At 40.4% G+C, this 27,078-nt stretch overlaps 2 protein-coding genes across 7 annotated transcripts; one reads left to right on the top strand and one right to left on the bottom strand.

The window, feature by feature from the left end:
* The first annotated feature begins 3,644 nt into the window (after positions 1 to 3,644).
* drd4b (dopamine receptor D4b) lies at positions 3,645 to 25,088 on the top strand. 3 transcript variants are annotated; one of them, XM_077620712.1, is made up of 4 exons: positions 3,645 to 4,183; positions 8,978 to 9,090; positions 12,472 to 13,067; positions 24,978 to 25,088. In XM_077620712.1, the coding sequence occupies exons 1-4, from the start codon at positions 3,929 to 3,931 to the stop codon at positions 24,998 to 25,000; spliced, it is 987 nt and encodes a 328-aa protein (XP_077476838.1). In that variant the 5' UTR covers positions 3,645 to 3,928; the 3' UTR covers positions 25,001 to 25,088. The 3 variants fall into 3 exon arrangements, with proteins under 3 accessions (XP_077476838.1, XP_077476823.1, XP_077476831.1); XM_077620697.1 differs by lacking the exon at positions 24,978 to 25,088 and adding an exon at positions 19,430 to 20,657; XM_077620705.1 differs by lacking the exon at positions 24,978 to 25,088 and adding an exon at positions 19,430 to 20,657 and having other exon boundaries at positions 8,984 to 9,090.
* On the bottom strand, positions 22,830 to 27,058 carry sirt3 (sirtuin 3). Of its 4 annotated transcripts, XR_013305130.1 has the most exons (7): positions 26,589 to 27,058; positions 26,268 to 26,500; positions 26,094 to 26,194; positions 25,824 to 25,985; positions 24,994 to 25,206; positions 24,751 to 24,838; positions 22,830 to 24,687 (listed from the first exon to the last, which is right to left on the bottom strand). XR_013305130.1 is itself a non-coding variant. In XM_077620737.1 (6 exons), exons 1-6 carry the CDS (start codon positions 26,666 to 26,668, stop codon positions 24,812 to 24,814), a joined length of 816 nt encoding a protein of 271 aa, XP_077476863.1. In that variant the 5' UTR covers positions 26,669 to 27,056; the 3' UTR covers positions 22,830 to 24,811. The 4 variants fall into 4 exon arrangements, 3 of the variants coding, with proteins under 3 accessions (XP_077476863.1, XP_077476876.1, XP_077476882.1); XM_077620737.1 differs by having other exon boundaries at positions 22,830 to 24,838; positions 26,589 to 27,056; XM_077620750.1 differs by lacking the exon at positions 26,589 to 27,058 and having other exon boundaries at positions 22,830 to 24,838; positions 26,094 to 26,229; positions 26,378 to 26,506.
* Between the last annotated feature and the right edge of the window lie 20 nt (positions 27,059 to 27,078).

Raw genomic sequence — 27,078 nt, forward strand, 5'->3', positions numbered from 1 at the left:
CAGCAAAATGCTAACGCCTATGAAAAATCATTGTGGGGTTGCCAACTCGAAATCTTATTGGTTAAAAGCAACAGTCTTGTTTAATGCAGCAGACCCCGCAGAACTGATTGTGAAGGCTTTGAGGCAGATCTGATCTGGCAACAAATAATGGCTGAAATGTGATTGGTTAAATGCTTCAATATGAAAACACACATCTGGAAGCGGTGCAACCAGGGGGAAAAGCAATGAAATGAAGCTAAAAGACAATTTGGAATAATAAGTATTGATGGACAAAATATAATATGATTCAGATATTTCTTAGGCCAGCAGAGAAGGCCTTGAAGGCCCTGACGGCCCGCCACTGGTATATACCAATTTTGTATAGAATATGTAAGAAACCAAAACATTTGAAAACAGATACGAAAATTATTTATTAAGCCTTTAAAATTCATTCTAAACATTTTTTTATTGTTGTTGAAAGGCGAGTGCGTAGGCCAGAGAGGAGGAGCCAAACGTTTGGCAACTGACAAACATACAAACACATTCACGTAAACACATAACAACTTAAAATTATGAATTCAAAAGAACTTAAGATTCTTGGGTCCATGATGGGAAGATAAAGAATGAAATCGTTTTAAGCACACAGGGAAAACTGTGTTAGAACTCTGGGATGACTAATATATATATATATCAGGATATATATATATATATATATATATATATATATATATATATATATATATGTATGTATAAATATATATATATATATATATATATATATATATATATATATATGTATGTATATATATATATATATATATATATATATATATATATATATATATATATACCAGAAAAAGTCAATTGTTTCTCCACTATTAAGCACTTGCATTAGTATTCACATAATTTTGTTTAGACAGGAGCTTCTCTTTGATATCCCCCTTATGAATGCTCTCATCCTCTGAATTTCAAATCTTGTTTTTATTTATGTTTGTGTATTATTTAAGCATGCAAAAATTACCTCCCAGCATTGTTGTTTGGTGAAACACTGCCATCCTACCTCATATATTTTCCTTTTAATGATGCGCCGCAGGCTCCCAAGAGTGTGGAGGTCATGGGATGACGATGTTTATTTTTCAGTTGTATTTTTAAAGAGGCGGCCCGGTGCCTGGAATGATTAGCACGTCGGCCTCACAGCTCTGGGGTCCTGGGTTCAAATCCAGGTCGGCCCACCTGTGTGGAGTGTGCATGTTCTCCCCGGGCCTGCATGGGTTTCCTCCAGAATCTCCGGTTTCCTCCCACATTCCAAAGACAAGCGACCATAAGCGTTCATAATCATACCGCCACCAGCGGGAATCAAGCTCGCGCCTGCCTGCACCGAAGTCAGGGGAGTGATCCTCTCGAACATTTTATTCATTTATAATTGTATTTATTCTTGGGAGATATTGTAAAAAATATAAAAACATGGGAGGGAGGCTGCTTGAAGACTCTAAATTTCACTTAGGTATGAGTGTGGGCGTGAATGGTTGTCTGTGTCCTTGTGCCTTGCGATTGGCTGGCCACCAATTCCAGAGATCCCCTGCCTTGTGCCCATAGATAGGTGGTTGGGATTGGCTCCAGCACCCTCCACGACCCTTTTGAGGATATGCAGAAAGAAAAATGAATGAATATACCGTATTTTCCGCACTGTAAGGCGCACCTAAAAGCCTCAAAAAAATTTCAAAAGCTCACTATGCATGCGCCTTATATATGGACCAATATTACAATTGTTATCACGGTAAAATAAAAAAATCAGTCGATATGGTACATCATCCTCTACAGGTCTCGCAACTATGGCCTGCGACTTCATTTTCCCCCGTGCGCGGTTCACGCTGGGATATGTACTTCTTTTGTCAATATGCCCAGTATGACGGCGACCACACTAATTCGGTGCTCGCCGTCATTCCGGGGGGGTTGACAAAAGAACTACAGCCGCTAGATTGGTGTCAACAGAGCATTCAAAGCTAGACTGCTAACTATATATTATATATTGAGCCGCAACAGGTCTCGCAACTACGGCAAGCAGCCGCCGAGTGCATTATCCCCCTTTGTAGACAGCGCCGGACAATATACACCACTATCTGCCTGTGGATCTTAAATGCCTGGGCTGATATATCAGTTTCAACTGTGATTCGAGCTTTCAGGAAGGTAAGAATTGTCACTCAGCTGCCAGACAACCAAAGCGACACGGACTCGATTAATGACGACTTTGATAAGACGGAGCCTGGGTGATGGTTGCCCCATTCGCCTAGCTGTTCAATTCGGACACTGAAGACGAAGAGGGAATCATAGATGAGGAATGAACTGATAAAGTAAGCTTCACGTGTTTGTTTTGTGTTTACATTGAACAAGGTTGGTCATAATATGAATATGGACGTCAACAGGTGAAGGTTATAGTGCCTCTTTGTGTACGTGAAAGCCAGCACGGTTCACCCGCGTGAACAACATTGAGTTATTATTTGAGTTATTAATGTTATTTTTATTGATTTGCACTATTACAAGTGTTACTATATTGTGATTGCACTAACGTTAATGTGCCGTAATAACATCAGAATGTTTTTTACGTGTTTACTGAATGCAGGAAAAGTTTCCCTCCACTTTGTGATATAAATGTTGCACTTACATGTTATGCCTTGCTGTTGTTAAAAGATAAATCGTGTCACGAAAATACTAATACTTTACCTTGGAGAAAATAATAAAACAGTTGAATATTAATTTTGGGAGTGAATGGAGTTGTCAGAAAGCTGATTTGCAATCTATTAATAAAGTTTGACTGACCTATCTGACTGTTTTGTTGACATTCTATTTAGCGCAGTACCATCCAATGGATGCATATTAACGTAACTCCAGCCTCTACTGTAGCGCCTTATAATGTGGTGCGCCTTATATATGGAAAAGGTTTGAAAATATGTCATTCATTGAAGGTCCGCCTTATAATGCGGTGCGCCTTACAGTGAGAGATACACACATTCTCAGAAATAGTAATATTTATAGATATAATTCTTTTCTTTTCAAAAAATGATTTAGCGCGTCGGCCTCACAGCTCTGGGGTCCTGGGTTCAAATCCAGGTCACGTCCTCCTGTGTGGGTTTTCTCTGGGTACTCTGGTTTCCTCCCACATTCCAAAACATGCATGGTAGGCTGATTGGACACTTTAAATTGCACCTAGGTATGGGTGTGAGTGTGCATGGTTGTCCGTCTCCTTGTGCCCTGCGATCGGCTGGCCAACAATTGAGGGTGTTGTCCACCGCCTCTGGCCCGGAGACAGCCGGGATTGGCTCCAGCACCCCCGCGACCCTAGTGAGGATAAAGCGGTTCAGAAAATGAGATGAGACCTGACCACAAGCCTACCAAATGTGATGTCCACATTTGATGATATTATGGGGTTAATAATTATTAACTTATTATATAGTTTTATTTCTATATGAGCTACTTTTACCACATGTTATGCGCTTACGTGATCTTTGCAATATTGTTCATCTCCAATGGAAGGAAACGTACACGTACTGGTCACGCCTACGTATTGCTTTGAATTGTGTGATTATTTTCCCCACTCTGTACAAACCACGTGAATATCAACATTATGACTGGACTTCATGACAAATGAGATTATTGATTGAGCAAAATAAGCGCGCTCCCGCCCGCTGCGGGTGTGCAGTGAGTTGGTGAAAAGAATCGTCAGTCACGAGACATTGGCGAAGAACCCGAACCGTATCATCAGTATTCATTCACGGCATTTTTATCTCCAGCCTCTGCTTCGCCACACCACTTTTGCGGCGCGAGTTGCGCTCCCAAGTGTCTTCCCGGATCCCAAAATGCGGCGATCGGAATTGTCTCTTCTACTAACAGCATACGACTCCTAAATGAAAAGCACACCGGAGAAGCTCGTTCTTCTCATGCTATCACCATCATGTTGGACAACAGCTCGGATTTTAACAACGCTACGCAGACGGCGGCGGTCCCGCCGGGGGTCCACTACAACTTCCCGGCGCTTGTGTTTGGGATCCTACTGATCCTGGTCGTCATCTTCGGCAACGTGCTCGTGTGTATAAGTGTTTATTCGGAGAAAGCTTTAAAAACTACAACAAACTATTTCATCGTCAGTTTGGCCTTTGCGGACCTACTCTTGGCTGTTCTGGTTCTGCCGCTCTTCGTTTACGCAGAGGTAAAAACGCACCTTGGATCACCTCAACAAGTTGGATGTTATAACACACATACAACACCTTCATGTTAATTTACATAATTTACATTCATGATATTATAGGATCAACCCTTTTAGAGACATCTCATCTCATTTTCTGAACCGCTTTATCCTCATTAAGGTCGCGGGGGGTGCTGGAGCCTATCCCAGCCGATTCCAGGCCAGAGGCAGGGGACCCCTGGATCGGTGGCCAGCCGATCGCAGGGCACGAGGAGACGGACAACCATGCACACTCACACCCATACCTAGGGGCAATTTAGAGTGTCCAAACAGCCTACCATGCAATGTTCCCTCTAATTTTTCGTTGGTCTGGGAAGAAAGACAACCTCCCTGAGCGCACTGAGTACCAGTGTGAGCGACATCATCGGTACTCGGATGATTCGCCTAAAGACATTTCGCCAACGGACGTTTGACAGACAGGCAGGTCGCCGAATGGACGTTCCGCCGAACGGAGGTTTCGCCGAAACGGGATTCGTGCGCTCGCCCCGCCCCCGGATCGTGTGTGTACAAGTTTTTCAACCTCGGCCTGCGGGCCATATACAGCCCGTCAGGATTTTTAATCCGGCCCGCCGCCGGCCGGCGTTGTCCAAATTATAGTAAAAATCAATGATTCATTTCCCTTTGCCACTCATCACTCTCAATGTATTAGTCTACCATCAATGGCAGCCCGGGAATAAGCACTCTTGGGCGGGCATGGCAGCCCGGGAATAAGCACTCTTGGGCGGGCAGATATAGCAGAACCGAGCCGTAAAATGACAGCAATCGGGTCAAATCCATCTTAAAACAGCATTTAATGATTACATACAAATACTGGAGCTCTTTGGACATTAGAACCGAGCCCAGGGAAGTGAATTCCTCGGTAAAATGTCGCGATGGAGGCAAAAAAACGTCTATATACGTCCATTCGGCAAACAGCTCAAAATGCTCTCAAATTCGGTCAAATCCAGCCGAAAACAGCGTTTAATGATTAAATACAAATGCTGGAGCTCTTTGGACATTAGAACCGAGCCCAGGGAAGTGAATTCCTCGGCAAAATGTCGCGATGGAGGCAAAAAAACGTCCATATACGTCCATTCGCCAAACGGCTCAAAAAGCTCTCAAATTCGGTCAAATCCAGCTGAAAACAGCGTTTAATGATTAAATACAAATACTAGTATTTGTATTTAATCATTAAACTAACAAATACTAGTATTTGTATTTAATCATTAAACTAACAAATACTAGTATTTGTATTTAATCATTAAACGCTGTTTGAACGAACGTTCATTCGGCGACCTGTCCGTCTGTCAAACGTCCGTCGGCGAAACGTCTTTAAATGTCTTTAGGCGAATCATCCGGTCACGACATCATCATTGCTCGCTATGGGCACACCAGTATCACACCTGCCACAAGCAGGTGCATGTCAATGTTCCCTCTAATTTTTCATGTAAAACATGCTGTAAAACACGAAAAACATAAGAGTGGACAGAGCTACTGCCACTGGCTGCCGCTTAAACGGCGCCATCATGGGGAAAGGGGTAAAAAAAAAAATTGGGGGGATGTTATTTACTGCGCGCCATATGATTGCTGCTGCGCAGAGAAGACGAGAGTAGTGCGCAATTGCGCACGCGCGCAGCTTAGAGGGAACATTGCTACCATGCATGTTTTTGGAATGTGGGAGGAAACCTACGCAGGCCCAGGGAGAACATGCAAACTCCACATAGGTGGATGTGACCTGGATTTGAACCCAGGACCCCAGAGCTGTGAGGTCGACGTGCTAAACACTCGCGCCACCGGGCCGCCCATTTTAGGGACAGTGGCCAGTTATTCGAAATTTTCCTTTTCTTTTATGAATGTAATAAAAACACAAAAAGACATGTATGTAACACCCTTTTGGTTGAAGTGACTATTTTTGGCCATTTAAAAAATAAACAAGTATTTTAGGTCTATATATACATTCATTCATATTCATTTGGGGCGGCCCGGCGGGTGAGTGGTTAGCGCGTCGGACTCGCAGTGGGGGTCCTTGATTCAAATCCAGGTCAGTCCACCTGTGTGGAGTTTGCATGTTTGCCTGCGTGGGTTTTCTCCGGGTACTCCGGTTTCCTCCCACATTCCAAAGACATGCATGGTAGGCTGATTGGACACTAAAAATTGCACGCAGGTATGAGTGTGGGTGTGAATGGTTGTTTGTCTCCTTGTGCCCTGCGATTGGCTGGCCATCAATTCAGGGTGTCCCCGTCTCTGGCCCGAAGTCAGCTCAGATAGGACCCAGCACCCCCCACAACCCTAGTGAAGATAAAGCGTTTCAGAAAATGAGATGAGATATATTCATTCATTTTCTGAACCGCTTATCCTCACAAAGGTTGGGGGTGCTGGAGGCTGTCCCAGCTAAATATGGGCACCAGGCGGGGACACCCTGAATCGGTGGCCAGCCAATCGCAGGAGGAAACGGACAACCATTCACACACACATAAATACTTAGGGGCAATTTAGAGTGCTCATCCAGCCAACCAGTTTTTTGGGGATGTGGGAGGAAACCAGAGTACCAGGAGAAAACCCACGCAAGCCCCGGGACAACATGCAAACTCCACACAAACCGTAGTATAACGTGCAAAATGTTGTACCAATGTTGTGCGCGTTATACACGAATCCCGGTGAAAAAGTCCCCGCCACAGCCGTTATAATAGGAGACGTAAAACCTGTCTTTGTCCGCCAGATGGCTTTAATCTAGCTTGTTTTACAAAAGCCAGCCCTCTCCAAATACCCTTAGGCAAGTTTATAGGTTAAGAGGGGCAAAAATACAAAAATAAATTTGCTCCAGGGAAAGGTTAACCGGGCACCTGCTCACACAACTTCGCCCAGGGAGCGCAATCCTCGCTCGAGAAGAATGGAATCAATTGTTTGGGGAATCTGATGATGAATCAGACTGAAAATTTTTAAATATTATGATGATGAATTAGACTTTGAGGACAAAGCTGTTCAGAAGATTAGATGAGATGATATGAGAATTAGACTTTAAGTATTTAAAATTGTAAATTCCATTTGAGAATTGTGTTCATATTGGAAGTAGTTTGTTTTACCAGGTTTCCGTACCATGTTGTGAATAAATGTTTTGTCATGGCGACATGTGTTCAGCATTTTCCAGTTACCAGTACTGGTGCAATCCTTAGTGTGAGCTGAGAAAAAGTGGAAAAAATGTATACCTATTTTTAGTCACAAATTATGGGTGTGCGTTATACACGGGTGCGCGTTATACGCGAATAAATACGATAAGTCCGTTGGTTTTCCATTTTAGCAAGGACCAATACCTCAATGCCTTTAATATGCGCATTTCCTGGATTCCACAATGCAACAAACAACATGGTGACATTATTTAAAGGACAGAATAATGAGGATATGAAAAAACGACTTAATAAAGAACAAATGCAGATGGAGAGAGTACCATAATTATGATACCACAAGAAAGCAGGATAGCTCATTGCATGCCATTGACGGTGATAGATCGAATTTAAACTGGAAAGACTGGCTGTTTGCCCTTCCCAGTCAAAATGAATCAGATGTCTAGCTTCACCAATGCCAGGCAATGAGTTAAAAAAGTGCATATCAAAATTAGAATAGTAAATGATGAGTTCTTACATAGCGTTTTTACCACTTCCAAAGCGCTTTACATTAGTACCCATTCACCTACATCAGGGGTGTCAGAATCGGGTTGGTTCGCGGGCCGCTTTAACGTCAACTTGATTTCACATGGGCCGGACCATTTTAGATATAATATTTAGATATTTTTTTTAATAAATGGATTAAAAGAACTGGATTAAAAAACCTGAATATTCAGTTTTTTATAGATCTAAAACAATGTTATTTTAGCTTTTTTATATATATTTTTAGATTTTACAAAATGATTTTTGAACTAAAAACACAGAACAAATTGATTAAAAAAATTACAATTATTGATTTAAAAGGGGGAAAATCAGGAAATTTAATTTACATCCATACTCTTCATTTTAATTTGATCCCAAAACAGAAAGTCGCCACTCATGATTTACTTTCCCGGGCCACACAAAATGATGCGGCGGGCCAGATTTGGCCCCGGGCCGCCACTTTGACACATGTGACCTACATATTCACAAACCAATTGTTACAGTCACGCAAATCAGCTGCGCCACCGCCTCATTATAAGTAAATAACATTATTTAATAATAAAAACATTAATGCACACTGTTATTGTCCTCCATTAATATTTTAAAGTTGTTTTTAAATAGTATTTATCTCATTTCCCAGTGTTGACAACCTTAGAGGTTCAGTTCATTTAATCCTCGTGAAGTGGCTCTGAATACTCATTTTTCCGCACTATTGACATCGCTAGATGTCCAATCCAGTTCGACTGGGAGAAGCTCGTAGCACCTGAATGTCTAATGCCATCAATGACATCCGAAAAATTAATAAGGGCCTTATAAATAGTTGTGTTAAAAGTCACCTGTCAGCAGATTTTATAAATGTATGTATGACTCAGAGACCAATAGTGAGACCTCATCTTTAATTGGCTGCATCTCTTATCTTGTTATTGTGGATCACACCTTCAGCATATCTGGCAAATGACTTTTGTAGTCATACTGGTGGGCCGTCAACATCCATTCAGCTGCCTTAACAATGGGAAGAGTAATTATTTTTGGAGAAAGTCGGTGAGAATGTTGTCTTCACGAGTGACGAAAGGGTGAGGAGGAATAAAGCTATTTGGCTTTTCAAATAGAGAACAGCTGATGTGTATGTGTGTAGTTTCAGGGCGGAGTCTGGTCGTTGAATATGTTTTTATGTGATGGCCTGATGACCATGGATGTGATGCTGTGCACTGCATCCATCTTCAACCTCTGTGCCATCAGCGTAGACAGGTAAGGATGTTTCACACTGACATACATGGAATTTTCAAGCCACTTTGTTAGGTATATTGACAGCGCCTGTTGCGCACCAAGATAAAAGCTCTATAAAAGTATCTAGAGGGGCAACTTCCAAATACAGTGGTACCTCTATATACGAATGCTTCTAGTAGATAGTAAATATTCAGGTCACCAAATGCTTTGCCGTGAAACACTTTGTTCCAAGACACGAAAAACTGGTACTCGGACATTTCGTCAGAAGACGTTTGGTCCCCGGACGTTTGGTCCCCGGATGTTTGGTCGACCGGATGTTTAGTCGACCGGACGTTTGGTCGACCGGACGTTTGGTCGACCGGACGTTTGGTCGACCGGACGTTTGGTCGACCGGACGTTTGGTAGAACGGACGTTTGGTCGCCGGGTTCGCGAGTGAGTCACGAGACTTTCATTTGTTTAACCCTAACCCTATTCACTCAATGTTAAATAATAGTCATTAAATCCCTATTCACCCAATGTTAAAACCTATCAATTGCATGCGAACCCGTTCTACCAAACGTCCATTCTACCAAACGTCCGTTCTACCAAACGTCCGTTCTACCAAACGTCCGGTCGACCAAACGTCCGGGGACTAAACGTCCGAGGACCAAACGTCCGGGGACCAAATGTCCGGGGACCAAACGTCTTTCGACGAAACGTCCGGTCACGCGAAAAACTTCCCAAGTTAAAAAATGGAAAAAGAAATCAAACATCCCCCAAAACTTAAATACACTACCTGATCCATTTTTTTCCATGGTTGTGTTGCTTTCCCATCTCCTAACACCTCATCGACCACACATTCGCTAGCAGGAAGCGGTGTCTCCATGATGCCAGATTAAAGTTTAACGGGCTATAGAAGAAAGCCAGTTTGTACAGGATAGCGTCCATCATGTGAGAGTGGAGCACGGTGCCAACCCAATCCAAAATAAGCACGCTCTAGGGCTTGAGTCTAGGCGGACGCCTGGATGCCAGAGTCGGCCAGAAATAGAGTAGCGGCCACTGGCAGAATTCCAAGTCGACCGTCGGACCAAAAGCCCCTTGTCTTACACTTTTTAATCTTCTCTAGGCCAGTGTTTCCCAACCAGTGTGCCGTGAGCAATGCTCAGGGGTGCCGCGGGAAATTACAATAAGTCATACATCGTAATAATCCAAAAGAGAAATCTAAATATTAAGAGATTAAAATCAAACTATTACGAGGTTAAAATTAAAATATGGAATCATAGATTGTACTATAACAAGATTCAAATCGTAATATAATGAGATTAAAGTCATTTTGTTGCTTATTTTTATGTAAAGTAAACCGGAAGCTCTTTGGTTTTCCGGACTTCAACTTTTGTCGACGTTATGTCTGTGTGAGCACAAAACGGCTGTTGTCGTAATGTTAGATTAGATTAGATAACTTTATTCATCCCGTATTCTGGAAATTTTATTGTCACAGTAGCAAGAGGGTGAGAATACAGACAGGAAAAGACATTTTAGACATAAATAAATAGGTAATAAATAAGTTAATAAATAAGTTAATAAATACATTAATAAATATATAAATAAATAAGCGTGTTGCTGAAATTAGTTTGGTGGTTGAAGTAATAATTGGAGGAAAAAAAGTTGTAATATTACGTAATTTAAGTCATTTTCCTGTGTTTACGGTACATGACCTGGAAATTTTTTGTTTTCAGGGGCATCAACTTTTGGTGATGTAAAGTCTCTTTTTTCACGTTACTTTTTGGGAGATAAAATCAAAAATTAAAATAAGGTTAAAAACAATGCATTAATTATTTTAACATCAGTCAAACTGAAAGCTGTTTGACAACTTTGATGACGTTAGATCGGTGACGAAAAAAAAAGATTTTTGAATAATTTGGGGGGGAATTATTTAATTCCTGTTGATAAAACTTTGATGAGAACGACTTTATAATGTTAATAGAGGCGACATAGTTTTAAATTGGAAGATTTTCAGCTAGTGATGTGCCATAAGATTTTTTCAATGCAAAGTGTGCCGCAGCTCAAAATAGGTCGAGAAACACTGCTCTAGGCACATGGCTGATCAGCTCTGGCCAGCGGTGAGTTCCTGAGTCACCTCCATCCATGTGCTCTCGACCCTCGTTCCTCTCAAAGTTGTTCCTTGAGGTTTTCTGAGTATGCTTTACATAATTTTAAATTGTTAAGTTGCGTTTTTACTTGCATGTGTGCGTGTACTGTAACGAATCGGGTTACTACATGGTGTTTTCACTGTGTGAGTGATGAGAAAGAGAGAAATCTGCAGAAAAGATGGACTTTATGATTTTGGTTATGTTTCTTTGGTTTGGTTCGCATTGGCTATGGTGGACAGTCGCCGTGTTGTGTTATTCAAATTAAAATATAAATGATTAAAAACCTGACAAAGCTGGTAACATATTTGTCGATGTTACAGTATGTTTACTGAACTGCCCCTTGCAATTCCACCCCGTTGGAAATTATCTGCCTTTCATGTATTTTAATGTCTTAATAAATCATTTTGATTATTTTGCCTTTTTTTGTTGTATACTTTTTAAAGAGTTTAGGGGGTTGCATTAAAGATCCGGGAACACATTGTGTTAATTCAATGTAAAATATGCGTATAGTTCCAAAAAATCCAAGTTGCGCAACCACTTCTGGAACAAAATAATGTTGTAAGTAGAGGTACCACTGTTCTTAGAAATTGATGTAAAAAAAACTAGATGAAATACCAAGTATCCGTTCATAATACATACGCTTGGTTTTGCAGTAATTCTACATTTGGCAAGTCACCCGTCAGTTACTGATCATATTACTGGCAATATTCAGTCATCTGAGTTTTATAGCAGCTGACTATATCATTCATCTTCCTTCCTCTTATTCCTCACATGGGTCACGGAGATGCTGTTTGAATGATTAATAATAAAAAATTAATCATGCATAAATTTATACCTCTAAAGCGAAGAACAATGACGCACACATTTTCTCGACATTAGTCATTTCTTATATTTAGTGCAGTACTGTATCTAGTTAATCATTAAAATCAATGAACGCAAGAGAATATTTTGAGTTTGAAATTGATTTATTTAATAAAGGGACAGTATACATTTTAATGAACATGTACATGTTCATGTTAATGAACATATATATGTAAATATGTAAGATTATAGCCAAAGGCTTAGTTCCATCTTTAGTCCCTTGTGCAGTTTGAAGCTAAACGAGGAGACATATAAACACACACACACACACACACACACACACACACACACACACACACACACGTAGCACAGTTCTAGGCTGCTTTCTGACTTTCTTGGGTAGCTGGGGTAGACACACCACTGATAGTCATCCAGATGTGATTTTAACAGTTCCAATTCGTTGCCTTGCAGGTTCATTGCCGTTGCCATTCCTCTAAATTATAACCGCAAGCATGTGGACCATCGTCAACTCGTCCTGCTGTTAGGAACTTGGCTGCTTGCATTAGCTGTGGCCTCACCTGTTATCTTTGGAATCAATAATGTACCTGACCGTTACTCACGCAAGTGCAAGCTGGAGGACAATAACTATGTAGTGTATTCTTCTGTCTGCTCCTTCTTTATCCCATGTCCCATTATGGTACTGCTATACTTTGGAATCTTCCGCGGCCTACGACGCTGGGAGTTGGCGCGCAAGGCCAAACTACGCAGTAGCATCGACGCCTGCAGGAAGCTGCAGCAGGCGGCCATTGCAACTGCCCTCCCTCCGTTGGCGGGTGCAATCCCGGGATCATTGCCCATGCCTCTAACCAGAATCATCAAAAGGGACTTGGATCAGTCACAGCTAAATGATATGGACGACTGCATGAAGCAAGAGAGTCCTTATCCCCGTCAGTACAATGCCAACTTTATTCCCACAATAACCTTCAGCCATGATCAGCACAGCAAAAAAGGAGCCAAGATCAACAGCAGGGAGAGGAAAGCTATGAGGGTTCTGCCTGTTGTAGTAGGTGAGCTTTTCTCTTTTTACGTATTTTGTCTTCATGTGTGTTTAAAGTTCAGAATATGTTTTATTTTTTAAGGCACACCTCAGCAACAATAACGCTCGCTAATCAGCTTGAGATACCACACCTGTGAGGTGGTATGGAAGATTTCTACAGGGGAAAAATGCATGCTAAAACAGATGTAGGCATATTTCTGAAGAGTATTTGGGGGAAAATGACCACCAATACAGTAATATTTTGAGATACGAGCTTAATGCGTTCTGGGACGAGCTCATGTCCATTTACTCGTATGTCAAATCAATGTTTCCCATAGAAATGAAGTAAATACAAATTAATTCGTTCCCACCCTCTGAAAAAACACCAAAAACAGGATATTACAATGGAAACATTTTTATTGGTTCTACTTCACTATCTACTAACAAAGTAACAAATAACTAGTGGTTATGATGTTTACTACTAAAATGACACATTAGAGAGAGACAGAGACACTTGTTGGACGACAACTCGCTCGTAACATAACATACGTAAACATAAATTTAACTTAAATAAAGGGTTCTGGTGGTGTTGAAGGCTCCCCTTTTTCAGATGCTTACTTTGCTTTTAAATTCATGTAAATTCCGCTGGCTTTTTCGCATATTATCTAAAGGTTACGTTATCTCCCGCTAACTGTTGATCTTTTATCCATATTAAAAGAAGGCTCTCCATCTTGTTATGAATGTCAGCGCGCAGCTTGAAAATTATGGTTAGTCTTTGGAAGGCTTGATATCCTTAATAGTGTCCTACTGTTTCAGGATGGTGCATATTGTTGAAAAACTCCTCTCGTATTGGCAAGCCAGCTCCGTCACGTGTACACCACTCGTGGAAAAAAATGCATTGCTCCGCTCACTGCTCGTAGAGATCTTTACATGAGGGAGATGCGGCCTCTTTCGTCTCTCGTATGCTCGTATCTCAAAATTTCCCGTAACTCAAGGTAAATATTTGCTCGGTATCTCAAATTCCTCGTATGTCCGGGCACTTGTATGTCAAGGTAATACTGTACGTTTTATGTCTTGGATTACAACTCATGAAAAATGTAAGCAAAAACAAAAATTCTGCGCTGAGAATTTTAGTCATATATACGCAATACACGAAGTACATACAGAGACCATTCATTATTATTTAACATTTTTTTCATTTCATTTCTTTTTATGAACCGCTTTATCCTCACTAGGGTCGGGGAAGGTGCTGGAGCCTATCCCAGCTGCTTCTGGGCATGACGCCTGAATTGGTGGCCAGCCAACCGCAGGGCACAAGGAGACAAACAACCATTCACGCTCACACTCATACATAGGGGCAATTTATAGTTTCCAATCAGCCTACCATGCATGTCTTTGCAATGTGGGAGGAAACCGGAGTACCCCGAGAAAACCCATGCAGGCCTGAGGGAGAACATGTAAACTCCACACAGGTGGACCGACGTGGATTTGAACTCAGGACCCCCACTGTGAGGCTGACGCGCTAACCACTCAGCCGCTGGGCCACCCATTATTTAACTTGACTTGATTTAAGAAGTTACCTCTACTGGCTCAATTAATTGTAAGGACGTAGGGCTACGTACATGAATATTTAATAGAAATTCATTCGGGCAGTGACAAGATTTAACAAAGTAAATTTAACTTCCTTCTAATTATGTACCCATTCATTTTCTGTAGCGCTCATCCGCGCAGGGGGTGCTGTAGCCTGTCCAAGCCAACTATGGGGACCAGGTGTGGGGCACCATGAATTGGTGGCCAGGCAATCGGGGGGCACATGAAGACGGACAGCCATTTATAGTCACACTCAAACCTATGGACAATTTAGTGTTCAACCAGCCTACCCTGCATTTTTGGGGGGAAGTGGGAGGAAACCGGAGTACCCGGAGAAAACTCACTCAGCCTAGGAAGAACATGTAAACTCCACACAGGAAGGTACAGACCCGGGATCGAAACCTCGATCCCAAAACTGTGAGGCTGGCGCGTTAGCCACTCGTCCACCCAATTAATTAAACAATCTAATTCCAGCTAATTAAGTCAGGCTCACTGTATTGTGTATTCATCAACAAAACATGCAATTCATGAATTTACCAACTTTGAATGGTTGCCATTGTCACTCGAAAGACATACCCTCAATTCTTTGCACAAATCACTTGATCAAAGTTTTCTGTATACACCTTCCAAGTAGCTATTTTCCCTTTACATAGTCGGTTAATTCATGACCTGGTTAAGTGTTCTGAGAATAATTGATTTTTTTTTCAAGCATTTAGCCTATGAGATGACAGGAATCCAAACTAGATAACTAATATCCAACATCCACACTACATATTGGAAGCAGTGCAGTCAAGAGAAATACGAACAAGAAATAAAACAACACTGAAAACAAATTATTATAATTTCCTCCCCCAAAAATTACATATTTTCAGACTAAGGTGATATGAAAAAAAATATTATTCGCCAAAAATTGAAAGTGTGCCTTATAATTTAAGGAATCACATTATCTTCAACATAATCCAGTTTGCCTTAGGTACTACAGTGCTGTGAAAAAGTATTTGCCCCCTTCCTGATTTCTGTGTTTTTTGCATATTTATCACACACAAAGGTTTCAGATCATCAAACCAATTTTAGTATGACAAAGAGACAACCCATGGAAATAAAAAATGCAGTTTCTAAATGATGATTTTATTTACCAAGGCAGAAAACATTACAAACTTGTCTGGCAAAATCAAGCATTTACGATAATTTGTGATGAGTCTTTCACAACGCTTTGGAGGAATTTTGGTCCACTCCTTTGTGCAGAATTATTTCAATTTACAATATTGAATACCATGCTTCACTGTTGGTATTGTGGTCTTTTGATGAACTGTTGTGCCATTTTTTCGCCAAATCAAACGGCCCGCACACCTTCCAATAAGTTCAGCTTTTGACTCATCAGTCCACAGAATGTTCTTCCAAAAGTATGGAGGATGATCAAGGTGTTTTTTTGGTAAACGTAAGACGAGCCTTTATATTCTTTTTGGACAGCATTGGTTTTTGACTTGAAAGTCTGCCATGAATGCCAGCTTTTGCCAATGTTTTTCTTAGAGTAGAGTCATGAACACTGACCTTAACTGAGGCCAGCGAGGATTGTAGTTCTTTCGATGTTTTTAAAGGTTCTTTTGTGACCTCCTGGATGAGTCGTTGTCGGACTCTTGGAATAATTTTAGCTGGTAAACCACTGCGGGAAGGTTTGCCACTTTTCCCAGTTCTCTCAATTTGTGGATAATGGCTCTGACAGTGGTTCGCTGAAGCCCCAAGGCCTTGGAAATGGCTTTGTAAACTTTTCCAGACTGATAGACGTCCATCACTTTCTTTCAAATTTCTTCTTGAATTTCTTTGGATCGTGGCATATTGCTATGATCTTGTAGCCTACTTCACTTTGTTTGACACGTTCTATTTAAGTGTTTTCCTGATTCAACACGTGGTTGTAATCAGGTGTGGCCTGTGAAATTGAACTCAGCTTTCCTACAATTGTGATTAGTCAGTTATTTTGTGATTTAACAAAGGGGGTAATTACTTTTTCCCAGAGGGCCAGACAAGTTGGTATTTTTTTTCTGCCATTGTAAATAAAATCAACATTTATAAACTGCATTTTCTCTTTCCTTGGGTTGTCTCTGTGTCACACGAAAATTCATTTGATGGTCTGAAAGCTGCGCGTGTGATAAGTATGAAAAAAAAAAAATCAGGAAGGGGACAAATACTTTTTCACAGCACTGTAGGTATGTATATACAGATTGTGCTGAATGACACAAGCCTATTTTGTTGTTGTTAACCTTTATTGTTTGGCTCCAATAAAGTGACCAAGACATTCAATCTTGGTTCATCAAATCCATAAATAAAACAATTCATAAATAAAAGAATAATTACAATGTTAAAAGACAAAGAACAAATGACATGCAGTGCACTAATGCACTAGTGCAGTTTAAAATCAGGAGTCTTTTATGCATGAAAATAAATTTAATGATCGTCTTTATTATCAGATGCACACTTCACAGCCAGTAAAATACGGGTCACGTGTAAATCAGTGCTTATCAACAACAACAACAAAAGAACTGTGTTTTCACTTGAAGTTGTGAACGGTTCATTAACTCTTCAGAAATATTTCCCCAAGATTAACCATGTTGTTAACATTATACGGATTAAACCAGATATAGGTCAAAATGAGTTAGCACTTTGTTGGTCTGAATTTTCTCTGTGTTGATCAGATTAATTCTCTCCAATTAGATTTAGAATTTTTAATCTGGAATCATATGAGTGTAAATGGTTGTTTGTTTATTTGCCCTGCGATTGGCCAGTCTAGGGTACTCATGTGAAACAATCCAAAATCTTGAATAGACTGCAGTTACAGAAACGAGGAAAAGTAGAAAAGAAAATTGATAAATTCCATATTCTGTTCTAAAAGTCATTCACCCCTGCTACCTGATGTTACAGTTTATGCATTGTACAATTCGGGTGGCTGATTACTGAAATTCACTGTAATTATTCATTGTGTTGCAATTTAGGGAGTATATTTATTGAATCATTTGGCCACACTTGATCATAAAATTATACTTCCTCCAGTTTAAAGACTAAGCACAACCTAAATCTTGCATGTATGTTCATTCATTTTCTAAACCGCTGACCCTCACAAGAGTCGTGGGGGGTGCTACAGCCTATCCTAGCTAACTACAGGCATCAGGTGGAAAACACCCCGAATCGGTGGCCAACCAATCGCAGTCGATGTACTCTGTTTTGACCATTAAAGCAAATATTAATAATAATAATAATAATGTGTAGTTTTGAGTGTTTTGGGGATTGACTTCTTAACCAAATGCTGCACGATCATTTTGTTCTTACCACTATACTAACTTTGATAATGTGAAGCTCTAACGACTGACCCAATGTTTACAATGTAAACAAAATAATAGTCTAGAGTAAAAAAATAACAGGTAACGAGCAATAAAACGACAGACAACACAGGTCAAAACTTGTCCCGTTCATGCGATAAACACAGAGAAGTAATGACGTAATTGTTCCAAAATCGTTCTGAAGGGGGCCGTGAGGCGACGCATCATTTTTGATTGGCTGGATGACTGTGAGCATTCTATCTTGTTCTTATCACTTAGTAATTTTCTTGCAAACGGGCTATTTTGTACTTTCAAGATTTTTTTCAAAAAATGGATCCCCTTTCCCAACCAATTTAAAATTATCCCAAAATGTTCTCTCTTAGGCTGTTCTCCCTTAGGCTTTGAAGAGAATAGAACATTTACAGAACAATAAATCCACACACAATAGCAGTACCATCGAGTACAGGGGTGGCCAAGTCTGGTCCTCGAGAACCCCTATCTGATCTGTTTTCCATATCCCCCTCCACCAACACACCTGAATCAAATAATCTGGATGGGGATCAAGCTTTTGGACAGTTTGCTGATGAGTTGATCATTTGATTCAGGTGTGGTAGAGGAGGGAGATATGGAAAACAGACTGGATATGGGCTCTCGAGGACCGCACTTGGCCACCCCTGGTCTAGTGTTCTGTGAATGGAAGAATTTGAGCCAGTAAAGGTGTAAAGCATTTTGGGCACTCTAATGGTATATAATAATGTCGATATTAGCAGGGGTCGGGAACCCATGGCTTGCGAGCCAGATATAATGGGTCCAAATGGCTATTCGCTAAACTGTGAGCTAAAATGTAGAATCCGCTGGCAAGAGAGTGGAGTGCCGAATGCACCGATAAGAGCCTCGCGTTGGCACATCACAGTAACTGGAAATGTGGTAACGGGAACTTCTTAGCTCATCTCATTTTCTGGACCGCCTTTTCCTCATTAGGGTCGCGGGGGTGCTGGAGCCTGTCCCAGCTGTCTCCGGGCCAGAGCCAACCGATCGCAGGGCACAAGAAGACGGAAACCATTCACTATCACATTCATAACTAGGGGCAATTTAGAGTGTCCAATCAGCCTACCATGCATGTTTTTGGAATTTGGGAGGAAAACGGAGTTCCCGGAGGAAACCCACACAAGCCTGGGGATAACATGCAAACTCCACACAGGTGGATACTGGGCCGCCGAGTAACTGGAACTTTTCAATCGAAATGCATTGACTTTGGTTTATTTTTATTATTCATTTGTTTGTTATTTGTGCACTTAATGGTGAAGCTTTAAATGTCATTTTACATATAGTATAGTATACGTATAGTGACAACAAAGGCCTTCAATTCAATAGGCCATAGGCTTAATGAGATAAAACTACTATTCAGACTTTCCTTCATAAACAATTGATAAACAAACAAGAAGCTATGTCAAATGCTAATTAATAATGCTACTTTCATCTACTCGTGCAGGCTGCTTCCTCTTCTGCTGGACTCCATTTTTTGTGGTCCATACCACTCAAGCTGTGTGCTTTACATGTGAGATCCCTTCTGGATTAACGAGCACGGTGACATGGCTGGGTTATGTCAACAGTGCACTCAATCCCATAATCTACACTATCTTCAACACAGAGTTCAAGAAATTTTTCAAGAAATTATTTCGTAACTGCTGCTCCACACGCTTAGTCTGATTAATACTACGATGGTTTGCATTGTAACATGGACTGTGGATATTGTCATTCATCCAGACATTCTCAGGGCATTGAATCTATGATAGCACGGCTAGTACTGTCCTAGCTAACATTACCTGGCCTTGTTCCATAAAAGGATGAAGACTGCTCGGGTAAGAGAAGAATCATCTCCCAACACAACCAGTTGAGTCAATTTACGATGGATTCAATGTCGTAATATTATAACATTCACTCAATTGTTGATGTTAGTTGCAGTTGGCTGTTACCGTATTTGTTCGAATATAACAGCAAAATTTTGCACCAAAAAACAAGCAAAGTTCGGGTGCGCGTTATACATGAGGTCATAATTTTTAGTCGCAAATTCTGGGTGCGCGTTGTACTCGAATAAATACGGTACATTTCAATAGTGTAGTGGCAACTTGAGGGGATAACCCTAAAGTGGTCACCAACTACCTACATAGAGTAATCTATTAATCTGTGGTAACTCAGCAGTGTCAATTGTTAGTTTTTTGTGTGAGAATAACTGAAAAACAATTTGTTCTAGACAGTTACATATCAGAGGAAATCTGTATGAAAGCTTTTCTTAAGGACCATTTCATCTTCTGCGAAGTACGAAAAGGGAAGTCTGCCAGGAAAGATAATAAAGACCAAAATGTCCTCACTTGCTTAAATACCTCTTTAAAGATCCATTTGTCTTCTTTTAAATGTCAAGATTATGGCGTTACGTTGATGTCATGAAAGAATGTTCCTATGAATGCTGCCTCTGTTGCTGTAATTAGCAGTGCTTTGAAATTGAAGGCGTGATGATACAGACAACCCCAGGGAGATTTCTATTTAAACCTATACTACTAACCCACCCAACACACACATTTAAGGCAACTTAATTTTCGATCCCAGGTTCAGACCCTCCACTTTTTGTTTGTATGTTCTCCCCAATCTTGCGTGAGTTTTCTCTAGGTACTTCAGTTTCCTCCCACGCCACAAAAACATACAGGGGGCGCTGGTAGAGCAGTCTAAATTTCCCCTAGGTATGAGTATGAGGTGAATGGTTGTCCGTCTCCTTGTGCCCTGCGGTTACCTGGTAAGGCTGGGATAAACTTCAGCACCCCCTACGGCCCCTGTGAGGGTAAGCAGTTCGGAGAATGAATGAATGTTCACTTCCTTAGGGATCGAGAAAGGAAATCTGAGTGTCTTTATAGATTGAACAGTTTTAATGAGCTGCGTGGAAGTGTGATGTGCTCCCAATGTGGGTTCATGTTGTTGAATTCATTATGAGAAAGCTGCAGACTAGGAGTAATAACTGAGGACACAGATAAAAGAGAACAAATAACGAACAAAAAAAATACATACACATTGATACACACATGCTACCTATGAACTTTATTATTAAAATTGTTAAAATTCCATGGTCTGTCAAATTCAAGAGTGGGATGGGAAGTGTGGTAACAAGCAACAATTCAGATTGCGAAATTGGCCACCAATAAGTAACATTTGGAAAATCACCAAAATAGAATACCAGCATTGGGCTTATTTTCCTCCAGAGTCCCCAGTCAGCCAGCAACACTAAAATCATGCTGCGCTTCTAACATTTTGGAGGATTGTCCCTGATTCAAGATTCACCATGCAAATCACAACAATAAACCTAATCTTACCCTCTGGTCCATCTTAGCGCTGCTGTTTTTTTTCTCACATCTCATCTCATTTTCTGGTGCTGAAGCCTATCCCAGCCAGAGGCGGGTGGCACCCTAATTCGGTGGCCAGCCGATCGCAGGGCACAAGGAGACGGACAACCACGCACACACACCCATACCTAGGGACAATTTAGAGTGTCCAATCAGCCTACCGTGCATGCCTTTGGAATGTGGGAGGAAACTGGAGTACCCGGAGGAAACCCACGCAGGCCCAGGGAGAACATGCAAACTCCACACAGATGGACATGAGCTGGATTTGAACCCAGGACGCCAGAGCTGTGAGACCGATGCGCTAACCACTTGCTCCACCAGGCCGCCCTGTTTTTTTTTAAATTCTAAATGTTAACTAGCCACCAACGTTTCTGAAGGTATCCTCCAAAGCCCATGAATTTGTCTCAACAAGGGCTTCTATTCCCCACTGAATGTACTTTCTACTCAAGCCACTGGAACACAAACTTCACACTGGATGGGCCTTTATTTCTTATCTGAAGTCAGAACTGTTTCTCAACATTGATTATTTTAAGAATTATTTTGCAAGATTTAAGGCACACATTACTCATGATATATGTAAACCTCCCTAATGTTGCTTCCTCATTGAGTCATAAAACACAGTAGAAATCCAGATGTCAACATTTACCTGGTCGACCCTTTTGGTAACTGCTAGGCAATCATTGAAATAGAAAACGTAGTAATTAGGGTGTGTTTCTCAAATTTCTATCATCCGTAACACAAACTTCCACTGAAATTTTATTTTTTGTCATTTATATGTATAGGCTGTCATGTTGATATCTAGAGCTGAGATGCAAATTATTCAGACCGTTAAGTTCAAGCCTTGTTTGATTTAGTGATCAAGTGCATCACAAATTTTGCTAGAAGTCACATTTGAATGTGATTAAATTTACAACTTTCTTAATAAATATTCCTGATATTTTCTTCTGCGTTCTTTCGCTCATCCTTCCTCAAGACAGGCATATATGGCATTCTAAATGCCTTGTTGAGCAGAGGATTCAAATTTTTTTAGTTACTGTGATCGCTTACAATTACAAAAACGTTTTTTTAAACTGACCAGATATAATAGTCAAGAATTAAAACCAACAAGGAGTAGAGTGCACAAACAAAAACTTTAATAAACGAAGCAATGCTCTCTAAAAATAACAGACTTCAAAATCAAATACAGTATTACCTTGACATACGAGTGTCCCAACATACAAGAAATTTGTCTGCTGTGCAATGGGTACAATTATACTATAAAACTCATATTATAACTTGTGAGTTGCTACCACGTGTTAATTTGTTTGTCTTCCCCAGCATATTGATTTTAAAAAATCTACAAAAAGGTGTTGCTGCAAGTAAAAAGATAAAAGTTTATTTTCCGAGGCCCTCATTTTCATATACCATATTTTCTGGACTATAAGTCGCACCCGAGTATAAGTCACACCAGCCAAAAAAAATGCATAATTAAGAAGGAAAAAAACATAAGTCGCATTGGAGTATAAGTTGCATTTTTGGGGGAAATTTATTTGATAAAATACAACAACAAAAACATACAGGTCATCTTGAAAGGCAATTTAAAATAAAAATAAAATAGAGAACAACAGGCTGAATAAGTGTACGGTATACTAACATTACATGACTGACATGCCTGGTAATGTCAGTAATGACGTAACATATTAAGAGTTATTCAGATAACTCTAGCATAAAGAACATGCTATCAAGTTTACCAAATTATCAGTTTCACTCCAAATCACTAAATCCAATGAAATCTTCATCCTCGGTGTCACTTTTAAACAACTCCCCCAACTCGGGAAGTAGATAATTTCACACATAAGTCGCACCAGAGTATATATCGCACCCCTGGCCAAACTATGAAAAGAACTGCGATTTATAATCCGAAAAATACGGTATACAAGCTGTTCGCGTGTGTGTGGGGTCAAAGTAGGTAAGTAACACGCCAATCAATACTGTTCAAATTTCCCAATGTGCGCATAACGTGGCCAGTTGCGGTTTCACCGTGCGTAGGCCGTATGTTTTAATGGGAAGCGGACTTCTTTTTCACTGCACACTAACATTAGTACTTTTGCGCACCCCGTGATGTAAGGCTGGAGGATATCGGTTAGGGTGAATCAGGGATGTGGGTTTTCGAAGAAGTCGAGATCCAACCGAGGTTGTTGTTGCTTGTGTTTTTTTCTTTGTATGCATGGTATGCCAATGAATAGTTTGAGCGTGAGGTAAAAAAATACTGCTAAATTTTGCCCCAATTGGTCCTTCCGCTTCACTGCACGCTAACATTTTTTCTGAAAACAGCGTTTTGGGAAATACCGGTTTGAAGTTTTATTGATTGTTGAATTGTGGCTCTGTCAAAAATAATAATAATAAAACTGTAAAACTCGGCATGGACGTTCTGAACGGCCACATTCAAAACCCTGCCAATTTTTGTTCAAATTCAGCAGATTTTAGTCACAATCGGAGCGTATTGTTTTTTTTTAAAATATTTTATCGGTTTTCTTTGCTGTTAAGAGACCAATTATGTTTAAACTCCGGATTAACACCCCTCACGGCAGATTGCGAACATGTGTCGAATTTGGTGTGAATTGGACCACTTTTTTGGAAACCCGATTTTTCCAATTATCGATATTCGATAGTTGTCGAAGAAATTTCGATACAAAACCCATTCTATGACATCCACGGACGTTCAAAGCATAACTGTGTAAATTTTCAGATAAATTGGCTTATCCATTTTAGAGTCCACAGGGAACGAACAGACACACACACACACACACACACACACACACACACACACACAGTTCAGTCGTAGTTGAAATGGGTTTTGGTTTTTTTATTTTATCGATTTTCTTTGCTGTTAAGAGACCCATGTTCTTGAAACTCCGGATTAACACTTATGATGTGTGTCAAATTTGGTGTGAATCAGACAATTTTTTTGAAAACCCAATTTTTTTTAAGTTATCGATTTTCGATACTTATCGGGGATGCTTTGACACAAAACCTAGCCTATGACACTCCCAGACGCCTACAGAATAACTGTGAATTTTAATGAAAAGCGGTTCAGCCGTTTCAGTCCATAGGGATCGAAAAGATACACACAGACACACAAATATGCATTTATATGAGTTTAGATTAGATTTAGATTATATATACACACACATCTTCAATACCGCACATACTGGTAAGGGTTGCGGGAGTTGCTTGGAGCCTAACCCAGCTGACTTCAGGCGAAAGGCAGGCTACACCCTTGATTGGTCGCCAGTCAGTCGTAGAGCACACAGAGAGACAAACAACCACCCGCGCTCACAATCATATCGCCACCTGTGGGAATCAAGCCCACGCCTGGCTGCACCGAAGTCAGGCGAGTGAACCTCTACACCACGAGGCGGCCTGTAGTGTGGTAGTGTACCTGAAATCAATTCAAGTGATCCATGAATTCTTTTGAAGTGTTGATCCTTTGAACACTAATTTCATTCTTCATTTCTTTGTGTTGCACTCTGTGAAAAAAATACATGTTTATATATAAGTGTATTTAGTTTTTTTTTTATACTATATTTTTATATTTTATGTATAGTGTTTCTTTTAAAGCTTCCACTTTATTTCCCTTATCCCTTGCTGCTCATTAACTGTTGCTAGACAGATGGAAACTCACCCTCTGAGCAGCTGTTGCGATCAGAGCCTCCAACTCCTGAGTCCAACCAAGGGCATCGACCAAAGTTTGGACGCCGCTCACTACATCACCCAGTAGCACAACATCACATGGTCGGTTATTTTGCAATCCAAATGGACCTACTAAGTCCCTATTGATGAGCAGTCGAGGAACAGAGCCACGCACAGCTCCAGCCAAACTAGCAAAGGGCTCTACCTTCAGGGAGGATAAAGAACAACAGTCTCGTCAAGTCTTGTCACGTCATTAAGCGAAAGTGCATGGTAAAATCAAACACAAAGATGGATATGATTATATTTCTACTCAATTGCTCAATTTTACAGATTTCAGAGAGTTGCTCATACTGAAAGCTGTTTCCAAAATGTTGCCCTTTGCATCTAAAGTAGTGGTGAACTCTGCGCAAGACAATTTAGCTTTCATAAAAACATTACAGAAAAATTCTCTTTTTTTCAAATTAGGGTATTAAAATATCACTTAACATTGCAAGAGCGAAGGTGAGACGTTTCACTGTGACGCGGTGTAAAACCAAGTTAGTTTACCATTAACATCTGTATTAAATGTTAATCACAAGAAAGGAGTAAACACTTAAATTGATTTTGGCTTGATCAAAATGTCAACCATACATCAGCTACTGATTACACTTGGACGACAACAGATTCCTAAACAGTGGTCGAAAGTACCACTACATTACATTACAATATTTTGTTTGTTCATTTATATTTAGTACTCACACAAAATAAAAATGTAATTCAAAGAGTTTACAAATAACAGCAATATAAAAACTTAATAATTTTGAAGTTGGAAGACAAGTTCACCTCCAGTGACGTTCCCATGATGATCAGTAGATCTCCAAATGGAAAGTCTGTGAGATACTTGAAGAAGTGAGGTGGAAGCTCCTCTCCAAAAAATATTATGTCCGGCTTTACTACGCCTGTACAGGTTGGGCATTTGGGAATAATACCACTCATCAACTCTGGCTAAAAAAAACCAAGATCATTTGGATTAGGATTTTTTATAGCTTGGGCATTTAAAAAAATATACTCAATTGCTAGTGATTGAACCAAAGACTTGGCTTCATAACTCACACGCAGGTCTTCTCCCGTGTATTTCCTTCGGCAAACAGTGCATGTTGCTGTCGCAAATGTACCATGGGCCTCCACAAGCATCTCAGGAGGAATCCCAGCCACTGAACAAGAATGTTGTCATACAATCACTTCTGTACTTAAGGAATAAGTCAAGATAAATATATGAATTCATACATCTTTCAAGGCCATCGATATTCTGTGTGTACATTCTGAGAAGCAGCCTTTTCTCGTGCAGCAGCCGCACAAAATAGTGAGTAAGGTTAGGCTGATAGTTTCCAGGATACAACTCTTTGGCCAGGGCAAAGAATGGTTTAGGGTTGTGATGAAAAAAGGAAATTTCAAAAATTGCTTCAGCATATGGTAGGTTATACTGCTGTAGGTTGTCATAGAGACCACTTCCGGGGGACCTGCAAAGGAAAAGGCCATTTGTCAAAATTCCAAGAAATGTGAAATGTGAAAACCTGTGGAAAATAAACAAAAGGAACACAATCTTACCTGAAATCGGGGATTCCACTGGGGGTGCTGATACCGGCCCCTGCCATCACGATCACTCTCTTGTACTTTTGCTCTAGCATATTGCTCGCGATGCTTTTAAGAGTCTGTTGTTCAGCATCTTCCCCACCACCAAAGGTGAGTAGCCCTTTAGATCCATTCCACCAAATAGACTTTGCTTGTCTGGATGAATGAAAATATGAGAGTTCTGTCTAATCTGATGATTTACAATTGAGCATTTAAAAACAAAAACAAAAGGTTGTAAAAGGATTAAAGAAACAACATGTAAGATTGGTGGCGAAAAATGGTCCTGCAACCAAGGCCAAAATATTGAAGTGAGCAACATTCCTTTCCTGCCAGATAAATGATTTGCAGAATCAAGCTGTTATCACACCAATGCTGCAATTTAAGCAGAAACAAGAAAATGCCATTTCTGGAAAAATTGCATGGGTAGTTTTGCAATGCTGGTCTGTATACCTGTAGTGCAAGTTCA

The sequence above is a fragment of the Stigmatopora argus genome, chromosome 2 (genome assembly GCF_051989625.1).
Source record: "Stigmatopora argus isolate UIUO_Sarg chromosome 2, RoL_Sarg_1.0, whole genome shotgun sequence".
Lineage (NCBI taxonomy): Eukaryota > Metazoa > Chordata > Actinopteri > Syngnathiformes > Syngnathidae > Stigmatopora > Stigmatopora argus.